Source organism: Carassius carassius, chromosome 33, assembly GCF_963082965.1.
Source record: "Carassius carassius chromosome 33, fCarCar2.1, whole genome shotgun sequence".
NCBI classification, from domain to species: Eukaryota; Metazoa; Chordata; class Actinopteri; order Cypriniformes; family Cyprinidae; genus Carassius; species Carassius carassius.
This window is the reverse complement of record NC_081787.1, coordinates 3860014-3886893: the sequence shown is the minus strand read 5'-3', so window position 1 is coordinate 3886893 and position 26880 is coordinate 3860014. Positions and strand designations below refer to the sequence as shown.

General features: G+C 36.4%; 1 protein-coding gene across 2 annotated transcripts in view; it reads right to left on the bottom strand.

The window, feature by feature from the left end:
• The window catches only part of LOC132113535 (neuroblast differentiation-associated protein AHNAK-like), a 29559-nt gene extending 17986 nt beyond the window's left edge, over positions 1-11573 (bottom strand). The window contains exons 1-4 of one of the 2 annotated variants that reach the window (XM_059521338.1): positions 11278-11573; positions 1036-1094; positions 630-787; positions 237-442 (exon numbers count right to left, since the gene is read on the bottom strand). In XM_059521338.1, the coding sequence (XP_059377321.1) occupies positions 237-442; positions 630-786 (363 nt within the window). In that variant the 5' untranslated portion in view covers position 787; positions 1036-1094; positions 11278-11573. Of the gene's footprint in view, positions 1-236; positions 443-629; positions 788-1023; positions 1095-11277 lie in introns of both variants that reach the window. The other variant, XM_059521337.1, reaches the window with a different exon arrangement.
• Between the last annotated feature and the right edge of the window lie 15307 nt (positions 11574-26880).

The window sequence follows — 26880 nt, the reverse complement described above, 5'->3', positions numbered from 1 at the left end:
CACTTTTTGAATGGAATTAGTGAAATAAATCAGCTTTCTGATGATATTTTAATTATCGAAATCTGTAAATAAAAAAGTTTTTTTTAAATACTGAAAAACTGACCATACTAAAATCTACGCATTATATATTTGTTCTTATACATTGGTTCCAATGCTGAATGACAACACTTTAAAATAACTGATTCACATTTTCATAGCCTTATATAAATCATAGACCAACACTGATGCCACCTTACTAGGAAAATGTCTGAACTAGAGCCTCCTAACCCTCCACGTCCTTCCCATGACAATGTCCCCATTGGAGAACGGCAAGGTGACTTGTCTCCAGTCTTGTTTTGTAATTTTAGTCCAACCTTATGTTGGTTTAGAGTCTTTAGTAGTTCAGCTGTTTCTTCTGAGCTCATGTTGTCAAAGTAAATGGTGGCCCCGACAATCTGGTCACCTGTGACAAAGGGCAGTATTAAGTTAAAACTAAATGGTTCAAAATAGATAAATTATGTTTGGAGGAACTACAATAGCATAATCCAACACCAAAAAGGGCAGTGGCAAATGTTGTTCAGACAATCAAAACATTAGAAAATTAGGTTTTCTGAATGTTTGCAAATTGCATCACTATTTTGACTACATACCTTCATATACATTCCCAGTATGTGCAGCAGGGGACTCATCTTTCACCTCTTTGACAAAAATCTCTCCTTGACCTTTTTGTTCAATGGTGAGCCCATGCTTATCAGGGCCCATCCACTGTGGGAAAAGCACTTCCCTTGTGTCCTGCTCATCAGCCATCCTAAAAAAAAAAAGATAAATGATAAAACATTACACAATAAAACACAGTGAAACATAGTAACTGTTATACAATACCAAATATATGAGGTATATGTTGACTATTATACAGTTTCAAGTTGAGTGAGTTCAAATGAGCATAAGCAATTTTTCTGCAAAGCAGTTAGGTTATAAACCATAAAAAAGTGCTTAGTATTTCTTGGTACCTGAAAATGTTTGCAGTGATTTGCTGTAAATTACCTGAAGATGTACCTGATGTGTTACTTCTTAGCCTGTCCCCTAGCGTGGACCGTGCCAGCCCTTGTTATTTCCTTAAAAAAAAAAAACAGTTTATTTCAAATTAAGCTTTCACACACAGGTTTAAGGTTGTTCATTCAATACAATATACCATAGATTTTTTTATAGTTGTAAATAAGTATCAAACTGTGACCACTAGATGGCAATATAGTCTCCAACAAAAAAAGTGATAGTTATAACAGAGGATCTGTTTCCCATTATTTCCTCCAGCACTGATACAAAGCACTAAACTTCATGGGGAAACATTTTTAACAACAAGAACAATAACTTGTCACTAAATGCATTAAGCTCAGTTTAATATGCATTTTCAACATTTCTAAATATCTAAAAACCTGATGTCCATAAAATTAAAATCAGACAATAGCTTTTAGATCTGGGAGGTCTTTGCTTGATGAACATTGCTTCAGAGATATTTAGCTGACGTGGGCCTGCCATTCCAGCTTTCAACACAAAGTTCTTTGTTTCATAGATAGCATCCCCTCACAATCACCCACCCTACAATTACTCAGGAGCTCTTGGATATGAAAACACCTACAAGCATATTTCACTAAACATTGGCAAATGAGGCGCTAGTTTATTTTAATTATGAAAACATTTGCCAGTGCCAAGAAAAAAAAGCTTAGCACAGCTCAAGTAAAGTGCTGTGTAGTCAATTTGTCCCATGTCCTACTTTACTGACAAGTGTGATACAAGTAGCAATATCATTACGTTGACACTACTGGACATTATTTTTTTTTTAAAATTCAGTGGTCACTACAAAAATATTTGATTGCTCAATAACGTGTCTGAACATTAAATGTGTATATTATATATATGGTGATTCGGGAATTGAAAAAAAAGTTGAACAGATTTATGCATTTAAGATTTAAAATATTAATTTAAAATGTAACAATGATTTATATTGGACCAGATAAATTCTGTGTGCTTTCTGGAATGAGAACATCCTCTCCCCTCTAAATTATAAATACCATACTTGCCTCCCACTAAATATGCTTCCCATTGGGGTAAAAGAAGCCTGGTTTTGTGACCATGTTGACCATTGTACTCTAGAGACACGATAGTACAAGAGCAGATCATTTGAGAGAGTTAGTTAATCAAGCTTCCCTCGACAGTGCAGCACAGACCACAAAACATCTGTGATCCATCTGAATTGTACACAAAATATTCTATTTATACTAAAGCACTATTAGAGGCATTAATATATAAAAGGATAGATAGCTTTAACTTTGACAACAAATTCCAAATTCAAATTCTTTTCAAAGTACACATCATCAGCATGCATCATCAGCATAATTTAACCCATTTTTCCTGTGTTAGTTTCATTTTTAAATCTACTTTGATTATGTGACTTAAATCCTAAATGCTTTTAAAAAAGGATTAGCCAAACATCACAAATGCAAAAGAATAATGCACAATATTTTACATTTAATAAATATTAACTTAATTTAAGTAAAACTCCACAGGAGGAGTCCACATGAGAAATAGGAGCTGTGAAACCCAAGCCTTAAAAAGCACCTTATTATTGTTGGCTAAAGCTGGTATTTACAAAAGGAGAAGGTGAAAACCTACATTGCTGTGTACTTAAGAACTCCCTAGCAAGCAGACCAAAGATTATTATTTCACTCCCAGCCTGTTCTATGATCTACATCTTAACATGATGTCACACCCAGAACCCTTTATCAACAATACCGTACCACTATACATGCGTGTTCTCCTTCCTTTACCCTTTTTTAAACCTTTATGATCAACGATACTATTTGCACATAGGCTGTTCTCACAAATCTGACAGTGCACCTTAGGAGGAGCAAACTGGATAAAATGATTAAAAAAGGCAGATCTGTACATCCATGACTGAAACATGGAACAATCATGGAGCGAAGAAGCAGCAGAGGCAAATTACATGCCACCAAACCATTGCCTGACACATGAATTGTGCCCAAGCAGGCACATCTTTCTTTTCTCTTAACCATGGAGTTTGAGCTCAAAATAAATCTGACACCAAGTATAGCACAGATTATCTTTTATTTTATATAAGTGAGCTATCCTTTGGCTGTCACAGGAGTATAAACCATGTTATAAACTCTACCAGAGCATTACTGGAGGGTATTTGCTTAAAGCAGATGGCCCTTGCCCAAAATCATATGATCTGCTATGATCCATGTAAGCAGACTTTTCATAATAGCTCCAGTGTTTGTGCAATCATAAGACATCAGCAACGATATACAACACATCTTTGTGAACTCTTGAGTTGTAATGAGGACCTTTTAAACAGACCAAGCTTTAAGGTCTAGCAATAAAGAGCATCGTACTGGAGAGTGTAAGGCTCAAACAGACTAAACTAGAAAAAAGGAAACACCCATATTTTAATTACTGTTACAAAAAAGGACTAAGAGGATCTGAAAACTGAAGGGAACATGGGGCTGTATGATTATGACAAAAATCATCATTTTCGAATATTCCCTTGAAATTGTAATGGCGATTAATAATTACGATTATCACAAGAATGATGTTTAAACCACTGTTTGATGCAACTGCATGACATATTTATATATGATTTGATTAATTGTGCAGCCCTAACATAATAAACCTTAACTGTTTGGTGCATTAATTATAATTTAGTGACACAACATACACCCTGCAATTCTTGCTGAAAGACAAGTGGATGTTACTGCTTATGCTTTCTTTCAATCCACTGTCAAAGCAACTAATTGGTAGAAGGTTCTGTTTAGTCTTCTAGCTGATTTTTTATGCATGTAATAATTTATTCACATTAAAAACACAGAGCACCTTCTGAGATGGTCAAACTTTACTAGGAGCGCCCAAGACATCTACGCAACTTATCGGATATAAGATATAATCAAATATGCTGCTTCAAGCATGCATCTTTGCGGTGTATTTGATAACTTTCAAGAGCAAAACCTTGATGAGCAAGATTGTAGCACTGGGATTAAGCAGCTCTTAACGGCTGGTCTGACAGCATTGACGAATCAAATGTGCATGAGCAGTATCATGTTTCTCAGTGTTGACAGTAGGTAGCATTGTGCAATCCTCAAGGTGAAATATATGATTAACATTCAAATGAATTCAATTCTCAGTTCAAGAAATTCTAACATTAACATTCCAAACAAATAGTTGAATAAAACAACTTGCAAGATTTACTTTAGCTATGGGAGGGGACCTACTGAAGGGGACCTTCTGAATTTCCAAGTCTAATGCTCAAACTCTCCCGTCTTCCTTTTTCTTTCCTTCTGAAAGAAAGCAGAGGGAAGTCAGATGTAATATTTATAAGTAAATATTTCCATGCATCAAATAGTCAGACGACAAAACCAATCCAAAACCATCAATTACAAAATGTACATTCAATTCAAGTACCACACTTTCATCTCTTAAAGCTCTTAATAAAATAGTTTTATTTGCATGGTTTCGAGACCTTAAGCTAGTGGATCAGACCGAATTTATTTCCCTTTTCCTTCAAAAATGCACCCCCACCCTACTTGGATTTATACTTTGTTTTGCCCTAAGAGGGCGACTGAAACGGTTACAATACGAGCCCACACAACGGGGAGTTTTTAACCAAAAGAACCAAAGACAGAAGCTTACACGTGTCTGTATAAGTGTAAATGTTTCCTCTTAATGTTGCTGTTGAATAGTTGTCTGACTAGTCTGACTTCTGAAAGTCACAATTACTTTTATTTGTCTTTAAATTTCAAGTCTGATAACTAATTATTGTCAAATACAATTAACAGCATCACTCCCTCAAAATAAACTCAGCCTCACATGGCTGCAAATCCACCTGCACTCTAAACACTGGGAATGTGTTTGGGCAGCTACGGAAACAGTGAAATGGCTTGTCAGAGATCATCGTAAACTAGATACCAAAAAAACTAAAAACAAGTTAAATTCTCACACTGCCACATAGACCATTGTGTGCAACATTTGATGTCAAGAAGCAATTAAAGACGACTGTAAACTAAAAACGTGAGATGTTGCAAGCAATTCATAGTAATCATGCCAAAAGTATGAAACCGTCAATTGCCGCAAGCAAAATAAAGTTCAAGTAAGTTTCTCTCACAGGAAAGGAAACATCATATGCAAATCCTTATTTAATCGCCTAAAAGCTCCTCAAGTCGCATGGTTATGGCAAAAGACACTGGAGGCTAAACTGCATAGTCATTTCACTCATTTAATTTCACACAAACCAAATTATCAAACCATTCTCCACCCTCATCTTACACATGAAGAGAAATTTTTTTTATTTCATTTAATAAAAAGGTTAAGATGGCCAACTCACGTGGGAAATAATTCCTCTCTGTCAAACAGTTTAATATTTGCTCCACTTATTATTTGCTTTAATAATGTACCTCTCTAGTTACCCAAAACTGATAAGACTAAGTCAAGTGACTTTTTACAGAACTCCAAATATAGCTTAATGCTCCTATAACCCAGAGGGGCATTATGAAGAGAAAATTGAAAGTACAAGCACCATCAGCTCTCATGCACTTTCTTTAAATCTGTAAACTGTTGCCTTTCACACTTCATGGCCTTCAAAGCTGTCCCGTGGCATCTAATCCAATTTAACGTTTGATCATTTACGAATGGAGGAGGCTAAGGACAAAGAGATATCAGTTTTAAGCATTTGAGTCTAGGCTAGAGAAATGTTGGGAATTTGTTTCATTTCATAAACATGTCTTTTAGGCCATAACAGGAATGATGCATGATAAGACAAGATACATGTGCATTTCTGTGAACACTGTGACAAAGAGCAATGAAATGTGCTTTTAGTGACACCAATATAATAATAATAATAAAAATACTAAAACCTTATGACTTAGGTCAGATCTCAGATGTGGTTACTTGAAATTGAGAGGTTTTCCCTACAGCAGAAAAGCATGAAAAGGCTTCACGTAACACTAGCACTGCAAACAAATGCTGGAATCAGCGCAGACAGGTACATGTTTGCGGGGACCTTCCCTGATATCAGTTCACCCTGCTACTATTTCACTGTTACTGACTTTACTAGAAAATAACTGATAATTTAATAACTGATCCAAACTGGTAATTTATAGCTGCCCCAAGAAAACTGTATATTTACTCTAACTAAACTCAAAGTGCCTCTCTGTCCCATTCAAAACGACCAACCTTTGACTTCCATTCATCTTCTGAACACAAATGAAGGTATTCTTGATGGAATCTGAGAGCTCTCTGACCCTCCCATAGACAGCAAGGGTACCACCACGATCAAGGCTCAGAAAGGTAGCAAGGACGTTGGTAAAGTAATCCATGTGACATCAGGGGTTCAACCGTAATTTTATGAAGCTATGAGAACACTTTCTGTATGCAAAGAAAACAAAAATATGACTTTATTCAACAATTTGTCTCCTCCACGTCACCCTAGCGCCATTTTGGAGAATATCTACTGAACTCAAACAGCTTATGCTGTTCTGTGTCAGCTGCGCCACGCAGATACATTTTTTACATTGTTTACACTTTAAACTGAAATGCCAGGAGGGTAACGCGGAGGAGGCGAATTGTTGAATAACGTTTTTTTTTTTTTTTTTTTTTACACAGAAAGTATTCTCGTAGCTTCATAAAGTTATGGTTGAACCTCTGATGTCACAGGGATTACTTTTCCGATGTCCTTGCTACGTTTCTGGATCTTGATCATGGTAGTACCCTTGCACTTTATGGAGGATCAGAGAGCTCTCTAGAAGTATCAAAAATATCTTAATTTGTGATCTGATGATGAACAGCAGTCTTACGGGTTTGGAACAACATGAGGGTGAGTAATAATGACAGTATTAGCAAATTTTGGGTGAACTATCCCTTTAAAGAATGCCATCTAGCTTTAAAAAAGTTCAGTTTCACAGAATAAGCACACTTATATATACTTTATACTGTCGTGCATGAGAAAGACTGGTACTAGAACAAAATGCGACCATAATCGCTGGTCTAAATGTGTCAGATCACACCGCAACGCTTCCATCTGCAGATGTGATTTGGCAACAACCGTCCAACTCTAAAAAGAAAAGAGTTTATGGCACAACACAGGCAACAAACATCGCAAATCCAAAGCAGGGGACACGCCCTTCATACAATGAGAAACTACACCATCTCTCGGCCCGCACATAACACACAGTGAGCTGCGAGCCCCACCCAGGACTCCAGTCACACGCATTCCTTGATAGAGCCGTCAGGCCAACTGGAAGACTGCCCAGTCTCCCCTGCAGTGAATAACTCCAAAGCAATGTCCTACTCTCTACCCAAACACCCAGTGGGTCTGAGCTGGGAACAGAAACAGGGTGTTCTTTCATGGTTTCCACTTACTAACCACCGATGGACCAAGGCAGTTTGATATTTGTTTATTTATTTTTTAAGCAAGCTGATTTACTCATTTATAAATACAAACAGAAGCCCCTCATGAAACTGATTAATGCACAGCAAAAGAGGTCATAAAAAATTACATTTACATAGTTTTAAAGTTCTTCTTGCTTCCATTTAAATGTGAGATATTGCACAACTAAATCTACATTTATAAAGATTCAGCAATGCTGCGGGTTAGATAAGTGATAGAATCGCTGGGCAAACAACCAAACCACTAATTATAGAAAAGCCACTGCAAGCGTTTAATGCCACACTTTTTCCATTAAAGTGCTGTAATGTTTAATATGACACACACACACACACACACACACACACACATACAGTCAGCCATTGCACAATGCAATAACATGAGTTGTTTGGTTACTCGATCTTTAGCAGACACGTTTTTTCCTAAGCAAATTACAGGATACTTTTTAATGTGACAAGTGTTAGTCATATTTCTCTATTAAATGCTCATTATTATTTCAAGAGAGTGGCTATTTCTGACAAAGCAAGAGCCGATACATAAAAAGGGACAACTACTATTTGGTTAGAAGTTCCACTTTTACTTCCACATGGATTCCAATTCAAGCCCACATGTGACCAAACTCACGTGCACCGATGTACGCTTTTAATCTTATTGTGGAAATATCACCTATTTAGAAGAATAAATAGAAGACAAAGATAAAACCATAGAGCTGTGCTGTAGTGAATTTCATTAAATAACATGTTGATGCTTTAAATGGTATAGAAACATAAAAATATTTTAGATGCATGTATATTAGCTAAAGGCTTTCACTTGCATTCAGTCACGTTTTTGTATATCCTGAATAGTTTGTTTATTCTGTTAACAACGCAAGTCAAAAGGATACGAGTCAATTATCAAATACATAATGATGACTGATGGTACGCTCGGGGTGCATTATATTTCATTAGCCATCAGCTGGTTTTATAGTTAGGTCTGTATTGCCACTGCCAAGTCTTTTGTAGAAGTTTGAAACATCCAATTAACTCTCTGCGTATCTACAATTCAACTAGAAACAACCTCATGTAAACTGCACATGGAGTAATCTAACCTCTGCAGCCAGTATCCTTGGTCTGTTGTAAACAAGTAGATGTGAATGGTGTGATGTAGTACAAGCTGTAGTGTAGTCAGACTATTATTCTACGTCTAGACATGCCAATCATTGAATTGCCTTACAGCACACTTTGGAATGCATTAGAAGTGATAAATTATGGCCTTGTTGTGTACTTTGTCATTTTAATAGTTTTTTTTTTTTTTTTTTTTTTTAAGTGTGAAACTGAAATAATTTAAGAATCATCACAAGCAGCTCTTCTGTTACTCACTAGAACCAAGAAAACATATCAAATGTCACTACAACACGTCTTAACTGTAATTCATTGATATGGAAGATTAGTTAGCACTAAAAGAATGTGCACAATAAACCTAAATCAACATTTAATCCATAATATAATGCAGCAATGACAGTTGTGGCTACCAGGAAATAATTGCTACACGTCATTCAAGTTAGTGCATACATTTCACCTTGTCTACAGTATAACCCATTTACTTGTTGCATCATTAAATTATGGCTTGTGCATATAAAGCATGTCATTCAAAAAGTAACTGTCTAAAAACAAGAGGACTTAATAATTGAAGCATTAAAGTCCTTGGACGGACATTGAAACCTACTGTCATGTGATCCTAAACTTTAATGAAATGCAGACCGTATCTTCTATTTCAAGGATAACAACAAATTAAATCTAGTAATCAAAACCGAATTGCAGAAGTACAATGGAAGTAAAGTTTATCATATGTCGTAGGCACACGTACAAGAAGAAATCTGATGATATGAGGTCTAAAGTATATAATAATATAATGTTATTTAATAACCCAGATAATGCAAGTCATCATATCAGACTTCATACTTCAACCTCTTCAAATGATGCCTACATCCTGTATGGCAACGTGCTGACAACTTATCTGCGATGGATCATCATCACAATTTCACAGAGAATTGATTTCCATCACTCTGCACCCATATGAAAAAAAAAATCTAATAAAGAGTCAAGAAGTGAGAACGCAAACAAACAGTGAATGAAATACTCCGCTACAAAAGCTTGCCACTCCTCCCTTGGCGTTACTATCACAAGTCCTTGACAAGGAATTAACAAAGGAAGTGTGCAGAAGTCCAGACTCTTTTCATTTCACACAGATGGTCCTACCAAGTACACCCTGATCTGACCTATCAACACAGAGGAGAAAGTTTTGCCTCCACTGTAAACTTCCAGGACAATCACGCATCAGATAAGGACACACAGACCCCAAAACCATGTTTCTATTCAACATTCAAATCCTAAATCATTTAAGATAAGCAAGAAGCTCTGTGTTCTGTTTTAAACAACACATTGTAACCTTCAAATGCAACCAAGGTTGAAAGTAACTGCTAGACATGAATGAGGCAACCACAATACAGAATATAAAAATATATATTAAATTCTATTTTTTTAAAGTTACTCTAGCACAACTTAAAAATAGTGCATTATTACTGTGTGATTTTTATTATTATTATTATTCTGCTATGGACTCATCTGTCCTGACATAACAGAAGAAATCTTTGGGTGTGGCAGGAGAGGGGGATGGTGACAAAATCTGCTCACAAACACTTTTAAAAGATAGCTTAAATCAGATAAACTGCAAAACATCTTTATGGATGTCAACACTCCATACACATCACCAAACTATCAGCACTTATCTTTTTGTCCCTCTTACCCATCTATTCATTTCATTCTCTTGTATAAAAAACTTTCAGTCATCCTACTGCAAAACAGCTCCATAACTAAAGTCATGCCACAGTCTGTCGTGAATAAAACACTTCATTCTTTCTCCTCAATAGCAAGCCTTACTTTCCCCCTCTGTGCTTCAAACCTGGTTTCAATTAGTAAGTCTTTCCAAACCACTACATTCCATTACCCCCTCCTCCCTTCACCCCTCTTACTCCCTATACCCACACACTGGCCAGGTTGAGAAAATCAGGGCAAAATGTGACAGGCTTGCAAATTAAATCAAATTAAAACATTCACATTTTATAAGAGTAACAGGAATGTTTAAACAAATTAAAATTTAATCTAGAAAACACAGCAACATATGAAACAACGATTCACCCACAGTACAGAATATGTGCTGACGGTGTCCAAAAACCTTGAGCTATGACCAGATTTGGTGTGGCAGGATAATGCTCCCATTCAAGAGGAAAGTTAAAAAATCGATGGACGTGTGGCGTTAGTTTAATTCACTTTTTTTACAATTTACTACTAAATACTAATACGAGTATGGCGTTCTTGTGAACCAAATGTATTCGTTTTATTTTACAAAGTGGGCAAAGTCATGCAACCAAAGTCATTCTTATCCATTTTAACTTGGGTGTATCTTTTGCATGAAATGCAAAACCCCATAGAAAATTTGCCTTAATTGTGAATCCAGTTTCTTCTCAGTGATTTATCAGGTCAAGTTTAAGAAACTAAACGCTGAATTCTGAACGATGGCAAACTTTAATATTCTTTAGTACTGTTGGGGGGGGGGGGGGGGGGTGACGTGCCCACCAGATGACAACTACGGAGCAGATACACACCCACCACCTCTTCATGTTCAACGATACAGATGATAATACGTTTTTTGTGCGATACAACAATCTTTCTTAGAACCAAATCAGCAGATGTTACACACATAAGCATATAATAAATTCAGAAACAGTCTCTGGAAAAGTACTTTATGCATGCATCGTGAGCGTCTCTCGCTAAAACTGCATAACTAAACCTCAAGAGACACAAACTTACCTGGAAAGTTCAACACCTTTGCTCTAGCATCTTCAGCGGTCCACAGCTTTCTGCCACAGCCCAGAAAACTTTTCCACCACGTTTTCTTCACCAACTTGAACGTATTCGTGTACTCTGTCGTTCCTTCTCGAGGCACGAAGCCTCACTGTATATTTCTCTGGTTTTATTAGTTACTTTGTCACTTGCTCTCTCTCTTTCTGTCACACCGTGCTGGGTTCCCTCAGTGTGCTTGCAACTCCGGGCTATGGAGAATGGCAGAGTTTGGGTTTGGGCAGTGGAGACCTTCACTGGAGAATAGGGCGGGGTTACGGTGTAGCAGGGCGTGGTCCTTTTTCATTTTAGTCCAGCCCACCCTCTGTTTGAGTGACATGTGTGTTCAACACAGTGATAAAGCACGTGAATCTGGATTGGAAACAAGATTTTAGCTAAGGATGAACTGTATTTCTAGGACAAGAGTAATTTAATTATCAGGTTGGTGCAAGGTGGCACATCTTTACTGAGAAAGTTCGTAAAGTGTTTTCAAATTTGTAATTTTGAACCTATGAAAGGTGTGTTCAGAAAAACTTTTTTCTGCTTTATGGTGGAAATAGCTTTTGTCATGAAACAGTCGTGATTTTAAGGTACGTATCTGTACAGAAATGGATTTTAAAAATAAATGTATAGTAGAAAGTGTGACATCTAGCCCTGAAGTGCCCTACAAGCTATTGCCTAGAACAGTACTTTATACACCTAGTACTTTTAAGTTGTAAAGTATATTTGCTGTGACTTTTTTTACTTAGTATATTTACAAAAATGTTTAAATCTATCTTGAATTTGTTTTGTTTAAAAATAATTACATGGAATTTAAAACTAATAACCACTGAATACAAAGGTTTTGTGAATAAAAAAGACTGGAGGTGTGTGTGTGTGGGGGGGGGGGTCTTGCAGTATTGATTCGGAGAGGAGAGGGGCCTTGGAGTAAAAGGTTGAGAACCACTGGCCTAAAGTAAAGTGTCACATGGTTAGGTGCCATGTGATCTTAATCTATTAGTAAGGGGGAAACTAGTTTTCATTGTATGTTTGACTGTTGATGCTAGTCTGATTTTACAGTGCTGATTTGTAAACCCAATCCACCTTATTTTTAATAAAAGAGAAGGCACAGCCATTTGTGTTTATAATGTGCGAGGCATCCGGTTATTTTACATGTGCAAAGCATGCACTTGATGTTGCAAACTGTCATCTCATTATTTTATTCATTGAGGCAATATAGATAAAGCAAATATATGAGGATATTGGAACTTTACTTTGCAGAACAGAATTAATGGGAATTGAGTTCTTTGAACTAGATGTTCAAACTAAATACAAACCCCTTCTAAAGAAAAAACATGTTTGTGCAATTTGACTCTAAATCTTATGTTTGCTGAGATATCGCTCTTGTGACAGCCCCATGTGACAGCTAGCCTTCGTAACACATTCAGTTTTGTTTATATTTGTCGTGAGTGCAGTGTGCTCCTATGCAAACTGAGTTGTCATGTATTTTATAGTGTCTTGTGCTTACTTTCATGTGTGCACTGTTGATACTTAATAATTGTCACAAAATGTAATTTCGTCAATCGGCAATTTATTTATGTAATTACAGAACATGAACCTGCTGGAGAGCAGTTCTACTATGTACAGTACGTGCAGTACTTTAGTACTTCATGTTCTTCTGATAAAAAGTTTATATATAGTGTATGTAAAGGGGTTTGTTTATTGTTTTGTTTCTTTTTTTTAAGTTATTTTGTTAAGCTTATTTTTAAGTTTTCTCTTTTTTAATGACAAATATTTATTGAGATTTGAAGTGCTTCCTGTAATTGATAATGTGTTCGTTGTGTCTGTTAACATGGATATAGTGCTCTCTTTGAGCTAGACCAACATGATTTCCATACCATTTTCATAATAGAAGATCCTGTGTAAATCTCTTGGGAGGGTTTCATTCTCATTTTGTAACCATTGGACTGATGAAATATTAATGCAGTTAAATGATTGGATGATGATAAATGAAGAAATTTGAAGAAAAAGAAGAATTTGAAGAAAATTTAAAAATAAAAATCAGCAAAGAACATATTACAATGTTAAAACATCATTAAATCATTATGAATCTAGTTTTGATCTTTAGTACGCTATCCACATTGCATTTAGCCTAAATCTAAAGGCTGCTTTGAGACTGGAAATGTATTTTCTTACCTCTGAAATACATATTGAAATATATTTTGGTACGTGAAGGTTGAAACTATATATATTTTCTTTTCCCAAAATATATTTAATTGGGCTTCGCTGATTACAATTTATATTTAACATATATTTAAGTAATTGTGGCCATGTAAGTGTATTATTATGTGTAATTTTTAGATAAAAAGTAAGCCCAAGAGAAAAGTCAAGTGACATGTGTACCTAACCTGAAGCAACAATCGAACTTCACAGGATTTGCATGGCTGATGGGATACCTGGAAGACCCAGAACATGCTTTCCGTCTATATACCCTGTGATTGACACTTGTACAGTTCTCTGTGTTTTGTGTAGTGCAAGGCCTTCTACTCCTTCAGGTTATGTAACCAAATCAATCATTCATCCCTGTCAAAAAGATGCTTTTCTCTCAAGCATCTCACACATTCCTCCAAAACCCTCAGTGCCCTCTGTACAATAGTTCTGTCTTGGTTTAACCTGCTCTAATCTCACCAAATAGGTTTCACAAGGTCAAATTCATGTTTGATTAAGACATCTGTGGTTACTTCAAGCGACCGTTTCAGCTGCCTCAGATATTGCTCATACCAGAAATGCAGGTAAACAGTGTAGGTGTGCACATGTGGTTATGGGTGGCAGGGTGGTTGGATGGTTTTGAGGCAAACAGACAAACGGAAAGACAGACAAGCAAAGCGAGAGAACCCTTAGGTGCTTGGTGAACAAATCCATGTGTCACACCCATATTCAGGGCTGTGTAATGGTAAGCAGAAGATGAATTCTTCAAACGAAAAAGGAGTTATACTGTCTGCCTTGTAAAGAAACAAAGGGAGTGGCGCTCATTGCTTTGAGTAAATAAGTAGAAATACTCAAGAATTGAGTTGCAGAAGTCAGTACTTCTTGAAAAACCTTCTTGGATGTGCTGTAACCAAAAGAATAGACAAAACGTTTGAGGCGAGAAACAACTGGAACAGTGTGCATGTGTTCCAGTGTTCTCTTGTTGGTGTAGGAGTTCTGTCTCCCCAATGCAATAAAAACTTCTGGATTACAAACAAGCGAAGAATGTCAAGGAACAAAACAGTCATGCTTTTCTGTAGAGCTCCAAAACCATGTGAGGAAAAAAAAAAGAAAAGAAATGGTCAAAGCTCTGTAGTTTGAGGCAAATGCATATCTGAGAGATTAGTAACTGTAAGCTATTTGGCGAGTTACCCGATGATGCTGGAGAATTCCTGAAAAATGATATCTTAATAGTTGATTACTAGGATATGTGGGAACGGGTGTTTCCTGGTGAGTGGTTCATAGGTGTGCCTGCCTGTGTGAACTAGTGTGAGTAACAGCAGTCAGTGTGGTGTGTCAGGGTGAGTCATCCCGTATGATTACACTGCACACAGCGCTGTACCGAGAAGTGAAGGAAGGGAAAAGAACAAGGAGGGACAGATAGGATGAATTTATTGGGTGTGTCCTGGAATCAACTTTATTTGAAGTTTAAAGAAAACAGCAAAGAGCAAAGTGATCTCAAATGTGTACTCTTGCTTGTGTTTTTGCTTGTAAATCAGAGAGAACAGCTAGTTTTACTGCAGGGAGTACACATATGATACTCTAATATAAAGGCTGAAAGCTTTCATTGATGCTCCCCACAGTCGCACAATGGTCGCAAATAGTCCTGTCCAGCCAAAATATAAAAGCTGCGTGGTTATAAGTTTTTTCACAACTTAACAGTTAATGGGTAGTTTTTGTTCCCCAAACACAAATGTTATAATTAGTCTGGGAAACATGGTTTAAATATACAGTGAATTTTATAGTTAAAGTATTTTATGTCATACATTTTTATTTAAAGAATATGTATTTTAAATATGCTTAATTCATTAAAAAAAAAAAAAAAAATTAATCTCTGTAGTTTTTAAAAAAAAATTATACATATTTTAAATATGTTAATAAATGCCTGCAATTAATCAAATTAAAAGTCATCTATTTTATTCAAATCTAATTTAATTAAACATTGGTATTTCTATAAATTGCTGATATTTTACGTTTTAATATAAGCAACTGATTTAAATTAATGTTAGAAAATGTATTTTACATATCTTGCATTTTAAATTAATCATAGCTATTTAGAATATGTTTTTTAATATATGAAATTTAATTATAAAATAATATTTTATATAACTATCTACATTTATTTGAATTCATTACATTTTCTTTAAATGTCTGAATTTCTTTTATTAATTACAGCTATTTAAAATTAAAATTTTTAAAATATATATTTTTAAATTGCAAATTAATTGCAGCTTTTTCTAAACAGTGAAAAACATTTTGAACATTTAAAATAAAATTATATGTTTTTTTTAAATCTTTAATTAAAAAATGCCTCCATTATCATACTTATTTATATAATGGAAACTGAATTCACACTTATTGGAGCCAGGTGTTTTTAACACTGCTGAGGCATAACAGACTTGTTGGTTATTGTATCTAGCGAACACCACAAAACAAAGACAAGGTTTTGAGTTTTCAATAGGCCCATCCTGTTCTTTGTGGGAGGGCATGGTGCACAGCGAGGGCTTGGGCTACCTGTGTATGTAGGTTACTTTAATTGCTAATGACAGCTATTATTATTATTACAGCTTGCACATCTGGTTTCCTCCCTCAGTATGGAGGATGGGAGCGTTTTTGCGTGAGTACAGAGGTTTTGCCACTATATTTATGTGATAAGGCCAAATGGTCAGTAATGTTTTGTTTTAGTCCCTGAGTTTTCACACAATACTAGAAACTCTCAAGTATTTTTTTTTGCAAATTGTTTTGATCACTGCGGTCTCCATAGCCACATTTTTTATGTTTTCATTCTCTTTTAGACTCAGTACTAATGTTCTAGTGCAGATGCAGGGGAGGAACATCACGAGATACAGACTGAACTGTGGTTTCCCTGCAGGTCATGAGTCATAAACACGAGGGAGGGACAGACTGAAAGGACTATTCTGGGATGGCTGCCATGGCAACATAATAAGCAAGGGGGAAGGTTAGAGTAGTGATGTTTCCATGGCGTTCCCCGGTGTGTATATAAATATGGCATGTCAAAATATTTGAAAAGTAGTAACGTTGCGTTGCTGTGCAGTCAGCAGTGTCATAATGTGATGTAAGCACGGATGAAAAAGTTTGAAAGGTTTTTTTTTTTTTTGTAAATGTGCCTCTGTCATGCTTTAACAGTGATTTGTATTTCCATGTAGCTTGTTCTGCTTCACACATTCGAAACTTTACCAAAAAATATACAGATTAGAGTAAGCTAACGTGCTTCAGAGGTGCTCCAGCTAGAATTTGTTCATATATCTATTGATCTAGAGTTTAATTTCCTTAACGACAAATAGATGCTCTTAGAAACAGTATACAATATTATGAGATCTAAGGCTGTATAAGACTATAAACTTTTAACAACATGCATTTCTTTTTCACACAGTGAGACATTCATTCACACATGCTTTTGTTTGTTTAATATAACGAGTGCTGTAATTACCGACAGGCACAAATTATCCACATTGTTTCGGCTCCATGGCAGCACTGTTTATGTTAACTTCACTGTGATTTTAACTGCACTGTACCATTTTGTCTTGTTTTTAGATGCAATAGGCAGTCTATGATCATTTCACATTCAACAAGTGTTTAGACAGCGAGGTCTTCAACGGGCGAGCTTCAAACCTCATGCACAAGTTAATACAGGAATGACAATCAGGCTTTTACCATGAGGACACACACACATCCAGCCACCCCAACATTTTTGCATTTATGATAGACTTTGACACTTTGTAGGTTTGTAGCTTAATTCACTCTATTTTAAATAGTTTGACCTCTGCAGTTCAGTTGAAACTATCCAGTCATCTCATACCATTGAAGTGAATGTTACATTATCAGTCTATATTGTAATAAATATTTGAGAAATTGTTCCGATTCTGATTTTCTTAGTCTATATAGAGTGATAGTCTATATACCTAAAAAGAGCAAATGTGAGAAGCAGATGAACACAAACAGTCAGATGTTCTTACTTCCATTGAATAACAAGATGCTTTCATTGCCAATGTATGAAATAATCTGTAATGAGAAAAAAAAAACATTTCCATTATTTCTTGTCTCATGCTTTTGAACATAATGTCTGGATTGAGACACGGCCTACAAAGTGGATTTATTGTGTATAAAATAATTTATAAAATAATTATATATAATGATTGTACTAAAGTCTCAGTATAGAAATCGACTTGAATATAGTGCATATATGCATATAAAAAATACTTTGCTGTGATTTACACATTTTTCCTGAAATAAAAAGACAAATCCAGAAGGAAAATAACAGTTCCAGCTTCAGCCTTCCACATCAAACACAAACGATGAAAGAATAGTGTTTTGCGGGAGATTTCTGAGCACTGTAGTGGAGCTCTGGATGAAACCAGTGTCTATGCTCCTCCTCCCCCAATGGTAACCTGAGCCTGCAGAGTTATGTATGGGGTCTCATGTCCAAAAATGCAGGGGCTGTCTGTTTTGGCTCCTCTTCTGAATTCTGCACTGCCGCGCATGAAAATCATCCAGTTACTTTCACAACCAAACACGCTGAGAGGCGTTGGTTGACTTCTGAAAGGGATGTTAGAAGTTCAAATCCTCAAATGCTGTACTGATGAACCTCCGAGGTGGTTCCCAGTGACGGACAGCAGCATGCACATTCCTCCCTTTGGCACTCTGACCTTTAACCCCTGCACTGGAATGTTAAGAATTCCTTAATGCACATCTGCAGAGGGAAAAACCAATATTCAGGCCATAATTAAAACTCAGATATATACCTGTCTGCACAGTTTCCCTGAGAAACCTCATAATGTATATTTATATGATGCAATTTTGCATCGAATCAAATCATGAATATAGTTGGTGAAAACGTCTACGTCGAGTTCTGGTGAGCCTGGATTCGTGGTTATTTTTTCCTGGCAGAAGATCATGGTGACTGACTCCAGGGGGAAATTTCTGTATCAGCACAATGTTGCCATTTTCAATGATAGGCTTTCACAGCCTGGTTTCTGTTCTTATGTTCCTCATCTCAGATTGAGGTTTCATTACTGACTCATTGTTGCCAAGGCACTTCTTTTGTATATAAGTTATGTGACAATGTTTTTGAGTTGCCATTGAGATCTGCTGAATATTTTCAAAAACTCCCCAAATACTGGCTGAATGTTTCTCGAAGCGGTCTGCTTTCTAAGCCTCACTCTTTTCAGATGTGTGAAACAGATTCCTAACAGAGGCATACCAGGCTTTTTCTTCTCAACTCAATGTACAATACAGACCTCGGGTGCCTCTGTCTCATGTACTTGGTGTAGCCTAATAAAATCCGATCGGAAGGAGTCGTGAGATGGGAGCTACAGGAAGAGCCGGGACGAGAGAGTGAGGAAGTGCTGGGGAACTTCAGCACGTATTGTTCTTGAATCAGGTTTAGTTTGACCCTTCTACCTCCCAGGTCTCTCAACCAATACAAAGGAAGAAGAGGTTTTCTGGCAAACATTCCAGTTCCATACTCTCACGTTCCAGAGGGTTTCCGAACGTGGATCATGTTTTCACTCACTTAACTCTTAATGGATTGAAAAGCCAGAATTAAAGAATTACTAGGAATTTTTACAATGAGTTTCTTTGGTGATCATATTGCAAAAGAATATCCTTTTTATATTTAACCTTCTAGTCAGCAAGGACACATTAAATTGATCAAATGTGACATTAAAAACATTTACATTGATACAAAAGATTTCTATTTCAGAACAGTGCTGCTTTTTATTAAGTTAATATGCAATAAACAATTCTGAAGAAAAAAAAGGATCATAGTTTCCATAAGAATATTAAGCAGTAAATTTGTTTTAAATGGTAATGTTTCCTGAGCTGGAAATCAGCATATTAAAATGATTTCTGAAGATCATGAGAATCTGAAGACTGGAAGAATGATGCTGAAAATTCTGCTTTGCAGGAATGAAATACATACATACATACATACATATACATATATATATATATATATATATATATATATATATATATATATATATATATATATATATATATATATATATATATACATAATGTCTCATTTAACGCTTTATCAAACATGAAAAAACATAGTATAAATTAATAAAATAATTTGTATTTATTTAACTTTGTTAACATTAGTTTATAAAAATAAAATTGCTTATGTTAGCTCAGGTTCATAATTTTTATTTTATCTTATATTTTACCAGGATATTTCTTAAGATAAAAAATCTCTTCTTCCAGCGATTCATAGTCAAAACTAAAGCACAAATATTTCCACGTTAATAATAATAATAATAAAACATTTAACAAAAAACATAAAATACAGCACATAAAAAATAGCTCACTCCGAAAAATCTCACCCAACACTCAGATTACTTTAAACAAAATATTTTGAAAAAAACAATGAAATAAATACAACTTTATTAAATCTAATTTTAGATTTTTAGAAATGTATTTTGTAACGTATTTAAAAAAAAACTTTAGTGCACATTAATATAGTTAACAAATGAAACCTTAGTGTTAAACCGCTGATTTAGATTTTTACCTTTTGGGGGGGGGGGTAAAAACATTGTTTTACCCATATTTTAAATCAATTGCATTGTGTAATAGGGCTAACACAAATGTCCGTAAAAAATAATGGACAATGGATACTACATATGCACCTTAAAACATGCAGTCCAGGGATCTGTAAAATCAGGCATCCATCATGTGATGCAAAACTTCCAGTGAGAGCCCACAGAACTTCTTTTATCGGAGAACATGTCAATGTCAATGTCAATGTCACCTTTATTTATATAGTGCTTTAAACAAAATACATTGCGTCAAAGCAACTGAACAACATTCATTAGGAAAACAGTGTCAATAATGCAAAAATGATAGTTAAAGGCAGTTCATCATTGGATTCAGTTATGTCATCTCTGTTCAGTTAAATAGTGTCTGTGCATTTATTTGCAATCAAGTCAACGATATCGCTGTAGATGAAGTGTCCCCAACTAAGCAAGCCAGAGGCGACAGCGGCAAGGAACCAAAACTCCATCGGTGACAGAATGGAGAAAAAAACCTTGGGAGAAACCAGGCTCAGTTGGGGGGCCAGTTCTCCTCTGACCAGACGAAACCAGTAGTTCAATTCCAGGCTGCAGCAAAGTCAGATTGTGCAGAAGAATCATCTGTTTCCTGTGGTCTTGTCCTGGTGCTCCTCTGAGACAAGGTCTTTACAGGAGATCTGTATCTGGGGCTCTAGTTGTCCTGGTCTCCGCTGTCTTTCAGGGATGTAGAGGTCCTTTCTAGGTGCTGATCCACCATCTGGTCTGGATACATACTGGATCCGGGTGACTGCAGTGACCCTCTGATCTGGACACAGACTGGATCTGGTGGCCACGGTGACCTCGGAACAAGAGAGAAACAGACAAATATTAGCGTAGATGCCATTCTTCTAATGATGTAGCAAGTACATAGGGTGTTATGGGAAGTGTTTCCGGTTCCGGTTTACCTAATTAATGCAGCCTAAAAATCCTTTAACGGATTTGGATAATAAAAGCATATTAGTATGTTATGTGTATGCCAGGTTAAAGAGATGGGTCTTTAATCTAGATTTAAACTGCAAGAGTGTGTCTGCCTCCCGAACAATGTTAGGTAGGTTATTCCAGAGTTTGGGCGCCAAATAGGAAAAGGATCTGCCGCCTGCAGTTGATTTTGATATTCTAGGTATTATCAAATTGCCTGAGTTTTGAGAACGTAGCGGACGTAGAGGATTATAATGTAAAAGGAGCTCATTCAAATACTGAGGTGCTAAACCATTCAGGGCTTTATAAGTAATAAGCAATATTTTAAAATCTATGCGATGCTTGATAGGGAGCCAGTGCAGTGTTGACAGGACCGGGCTAATATGGTCATACTTCCTGGTTCTAGTAAGAACTCTTGCTGCTGCATTTTGGACTAGCTGTAGTTTGTTTACTAAGCGTGCAGAACAACCACCCAATAAAGCATTACAATAATCTAACCTTGAGGTCATAAATGCATGGATTAACATTTCTGCATTTGACATTGAGAGCATAGGCCGTAATTTAGATATATTTTTGAGATGGAAAAATGCAGTTTTACAAATGCTAGAAATGTGGCTTTCTAAGGAAAGATTGCGATCAAGTAGCACACCTAGGTTCCTAACTGATGACGAAGAATTGACAGAGCAACCATCAAGTCTTAGACAGTGTTCTAGTTTATTACAAGCAGAGTTTTTAGGTCCTATAATTAACACCTCTGTTTTTTCAGAATTTAGCAGTAAGAAATTACTCGTCATCCAGTTTTTTATATCGACTATGCAATCCATTAGTTTTTCAAATTGGTGTGTTTCACCGGGCCATGAAGAAATATAGAGCTGAGTATCATAAGCATAACAGTGAAAGCTAACACCATGTTTCCTGATGATATCTCCCAAGGGTAACATATAAAGCGTGAAGAGTAGCGGCCCTAGTACTGAGCCTTGAGGTACTCCATACTGCACTTGTGATCGATAGGATACATCTTCATTCACTGCTACGAACTGATGGCGGTCATATAAGTACGATTTAAACCATGCTAATGCACTTCCACTGATGCCAACAAAGTATTCAAGTCTATGCAAAAGAATGTTGTGGTCAATTGTGTCAAACGCAGCACTAAGATCCAATAAAACTAATAGAGAGATACACCCATGATCAGATGATAAGAGCAGATCATTTGTAACTCTAAGAAGAGCAGTCTCAGTACTATGATACGGTCTAAATCCTGACTGGAAATCCTCACATATACCATTTTTCTCTAAGAAGGAATATAATTGTGTGGATACCACCTTTTCTAGTATCTTGGACAGAAAAGGGAGATTCGAGATTGGTCTATAATTAACTAGTTCTTTGGGGTCAAGTTGTGGTTTTTTGATGAGAGGCTTAATAACAGCCAGTTTGAAGGTTTTGGGGACATGTCCTAATGACAATGAGGAATTACTAATAGTCAGAAGAGGATCTATGACTTCTGGAAGCACCTCTTTCAGGAGCTCAGATGGTATAGGGTCTGACATGCATGTTGTTGGTTTAGATGATTTAACAAGTTTATACAATTCTTCCTCTCCTATAGTAGAGAATGAGTGGAACTGTTCCTCAGGGGGTCTATAGTGCACTGTCTGATGTGATACTGTAGCTGACGGCTGAATGGTTGCAATTTTATCTCTAATAGTATCGATTTTAGAAGTAAAGTAGTTCATAAAGTCATTACTGCTGTGGTGTTGGGAAATGTCAACACTTGTTGAGGCTTTATTTTTCGTTAATTTAGCCACTGTATTGAATAAATACCTGGGGTTATGTTTGTTTTCTTCTAAAAGAGAAAGAAAAGTAATCGGATCTAGCAGTTTTTAATGCTTTTCTGTAGGATATGTTACTTTCCCACCAAGCAATACGAAATACCTCTAGTTTTGTTTTCCTCCAGCTGCGCTCCATTTTTCGGGCTGCTCTCTTTAGGGTGCGAGTATGCTCATTATACCATGGTGTCAAACTGTTTTCCTTAACCTTCCTTAAGCGTAAAGGAGCAACTGTATTTAAAGTGCTAGAAAAGAGAGAGTCCATAGTTTCTGTTACATCATCAAGTTGTTCTGAGGTTTTGGATATGCTAAGGAATTTGGATACATCAGGAAGATAACTTAAAAAGCAGTCTTTTGTGTTAGAAGTGATCGTTCTTCCATACTTGTAACAAGAAGTAGAATTTACAATTTTGGCTATATGAATTTTGCAAAGAACTAAATAATGATCTGAGATATCATCACTTGGCTGAATAATTTCAACACCATCAACATCAATTCCATGTGACAGTATTAAATCTAGAGTATGATTTCGACAATGAGTAGGTCCTGAAACGTGTTGTCTAACACCAATAGAGTTCAGAATGTCTATAAATGCTGATCCCAATGCATCGTTTTCATTATCAACATGGATATTAAAATCACCAACTATTAAAACTTTATCTGCAGCCAGAACTAACTCGGATGTAAAATCACCAAACTCTTTAATAAAGTCTGTATGGTGCCCAGGTGGCCTGTATACAGTAGCTAGTACAAACATAACAGGGGATTTATCATTAACATTTGTTTCTCTGGATAATGTTATATGAAGCACCATTACTTCAAACGAGTTATACTTGAAGCCTGCCCTCTGAGAAATCCTGAAAACGTTGTTATAAATTGAAGCAACACCTCCACCTTTGCCTTTTAGACGCGGCTCATGTTTATAACAGTAATCTTGGGGGGTGGACTCATTTAAAATAATGTAATCATCAGGTTTTAGCCAGGTTTCTGTCAAACAGAGTACATCTATATTATGATCAGTGATCATATTTACAAAAAGTGTTTTCGTAGAAAGGGATCTGATATTCAATAAGCCAAGCTTTATCATTTGTTTATCCATATTTCTTCTGTTTTATTTGTTGAACCTCAATTAAATTGTTAATCTTAACTTGGTTTGGACGTTTTTTGTATTTTCTAGTTCGGGGAACAGACACAGTCTCTATAGTGTGATATCTAGGTGAAAAAGTCTCTATGTGCTGAGAATTAACTGACCTCTGTGACGGGAGGCAGCTAGCAGACGGTCGGTTTAGCCAGTCTGTCTGCTTCCTGACCTGGGCCCCAGTTAGTCAAGTATAAACACTAAGACTATTTGCCATATTTCTAGAGAGAAGAGTGGCGCCACCCCAGGAGGGATGAAGACCATCTCTTTTAAACAGGTCAGGTCTGCCCCAAAAGCTCGTCCAATTGTCTATGAAACCTATGTTATTCTGTGGGCACCACTTAGACATCCAGCCATTGAGTTATGACAATCTGTTATGCATCTCATCACCACGGTAAGCAGGGAGGGGACCAGAGCATATTACAGTGTCTGACATTGTGCTTGCAAGTTCACACACCTCTTTAATGTTATTTTTAGTGATCTCCGACTGGCGAAGTCGAACATCATTAGCGCCGGCATGAATAACAATCTTACTGTATTTACGTTTAGCATTAGCCAGCACTTTTAAATTTGCCAAGATGTCAGGCGCTCTGGCTCCCGGTAAACATTTGACTATGGTGGCTGGTGTCTCTATATTCACGTTCCGTACAATAGAATCACCAATAACTAGAGCACTTTCATCAGGTTTCTCAGTGGGTGCATCACTGAGTGGGGAGAACCTGTTTAATGTTTTGATCGGAACAGAAGAGCGGTGTTTTGACCCACGACTACGCTGCCTCACCGTCACCCAGTTGCCCTGCTGCTGGGGCTCTGTTTCCGGAACCGAACAATGTACAGGAATCCCTGAGCTAGACGCATCCAAAGCCGTATCTAGAGCCCTAACATTCTTACTGTCCTCAATTAAAGTTTGGATGCGTGTCTCTAATTCTGAGATCTTCTCGGTCAGCCTAACTATTTCCCTGCATTTATCACATGTGAATCCCTCATCAGCGACAGAGATAGATAAACTGTACATGTGGCAAGAGGTGCAAGAAACAATGATAGGAGAAGCCATTACTCACCGTGCTTGATGAAAATTCTTACTGCGGTTGTTTGATGAACTTGTGTGAAAAAAAAAAAAAAAAATGTGGGTGGAATCAAGTGAGGGCAGCGCATTCAGCCTGTGTGTGCTCACCATTGAGCAACTGATGCACTCGTGAGGAACTTTATCAGTGGAACTCCTTAGCACTACAGTGATCACATCTTCTGTACTCAAAGTAGACTGACTTTCGGAATTATTTACTTAACAGCAATCAATCATTTGTAGTTTTGATTAAGTTGCTTCCCCGTGTGTTTAATGTATTAACAGCAATTTTCAGGCCATGTTATTTACTTCCCACACGAATCAAGGTTGTATTCCTTTCCTTTTTCAAATATGTAATACAAAGGATTGATAACCAGATACAAGCACATTAAATCGTTGAAATACTTGAAGCAAAACAAAAGGATAAATAACTAGTTACACCCGAGGCCAAGGTGTGGCTCTTTTTTCCCCCTGGAAGTTTACACGGTCTTTCCTCAGGTGTGTCAAGAAACATGAGAAACCAGTATACTCCTATACCAACAGAAGTGTGTGCTTGAACAATAGCAAGAGTAAATTCTCATCCTGTCACAAGAAAAACTGCAATACAGAACAGATAGACAAGTTTGAACAGCTTATACTCCCATTCATTTTCTTTAGAGCAATTTCATAACTTAAAGCCTAGCCTATGGCAACAGATGCTTGCAAATATTTATATATATATATATATATATATATATATACTTAGTCAGGTGCGACTTATCAAAATTAATTTGACATGAACCGAGAAATGAACCAATAGAAAACATTACCGTGTACAGCCGCGAGAGGGCGCTCTATGCTGCTCAGTTTTCCTGTAGTCTACACTGAAGACACAGAGCGCCCTCTCGCGGCTGTAGACGGTAATGTTTTCTCTTGGTTCTAAATAAATGCGATTTATATACGTTTTTTTCCTTGTCATGACGTATTTTTGGACTGATGCGACTTATAGTCCGGAAAAAAAAATATATAGTAGTCAGACTCCATACATCCCAAAGACTTTTAAGATTTATGGAATGATTGGATTGCCTGAGAACTTATTTAGCAGATATTCTTATCTAAAGGAATTTGCAGTTCACTCATGTATTTCTTCACATCAGATGTAAATATTATATATTTATGCATTCCCTGGGAATCGGATCAATTACCATGACAATATTGCATTTCATATTATTAAATTTAAGAAATGGCTGGACACAACACTAATATTGTTTTTTTTTTTTTTTAAATGCATTGAGCTATGACTATTTTTTTATAAATAAACTCAATTTTGAAATGGAAATAAACATGCTAAGTGTTTTGCATGAAGACTTATTAAGAGAAGAGTTAAAACTTTGCCACAAGAAAAAAAAAAACTGCCCATCTAAAGTTTAAATTATCCTCAAATCTTCCACAGGATTCCATAGATCCATATCGGATGTTAAAACTATATTCCTGGGATATGTGAGCTTGTGCGCCCTCTAGTGGACCCCCCCCCCCAAATTCAAAAGTCAGGGGAGAGCATCAGAATTTATATGCTTTCTCAAATCGGAGATCCCAAGAGAGAGTCATGCAAAAAATACTGGAAAAACACTTTCCTGGAATATTAAAACCAGCACTACCAAATTAAGAACAAATTTTATAATTTCACCCATGTTCAAAGCTTGCAAAATTGTTCAAACCCTATTATAACTGCTTTTGAAGTGTGACATGCTTTAGCATAACAAACAAGATTTGCAAGAAAAACTCACAACGGAATGGTCTCTTAACAACATGCTTCACAAATTAATGAACACAAACTGGGATCATGGAAAA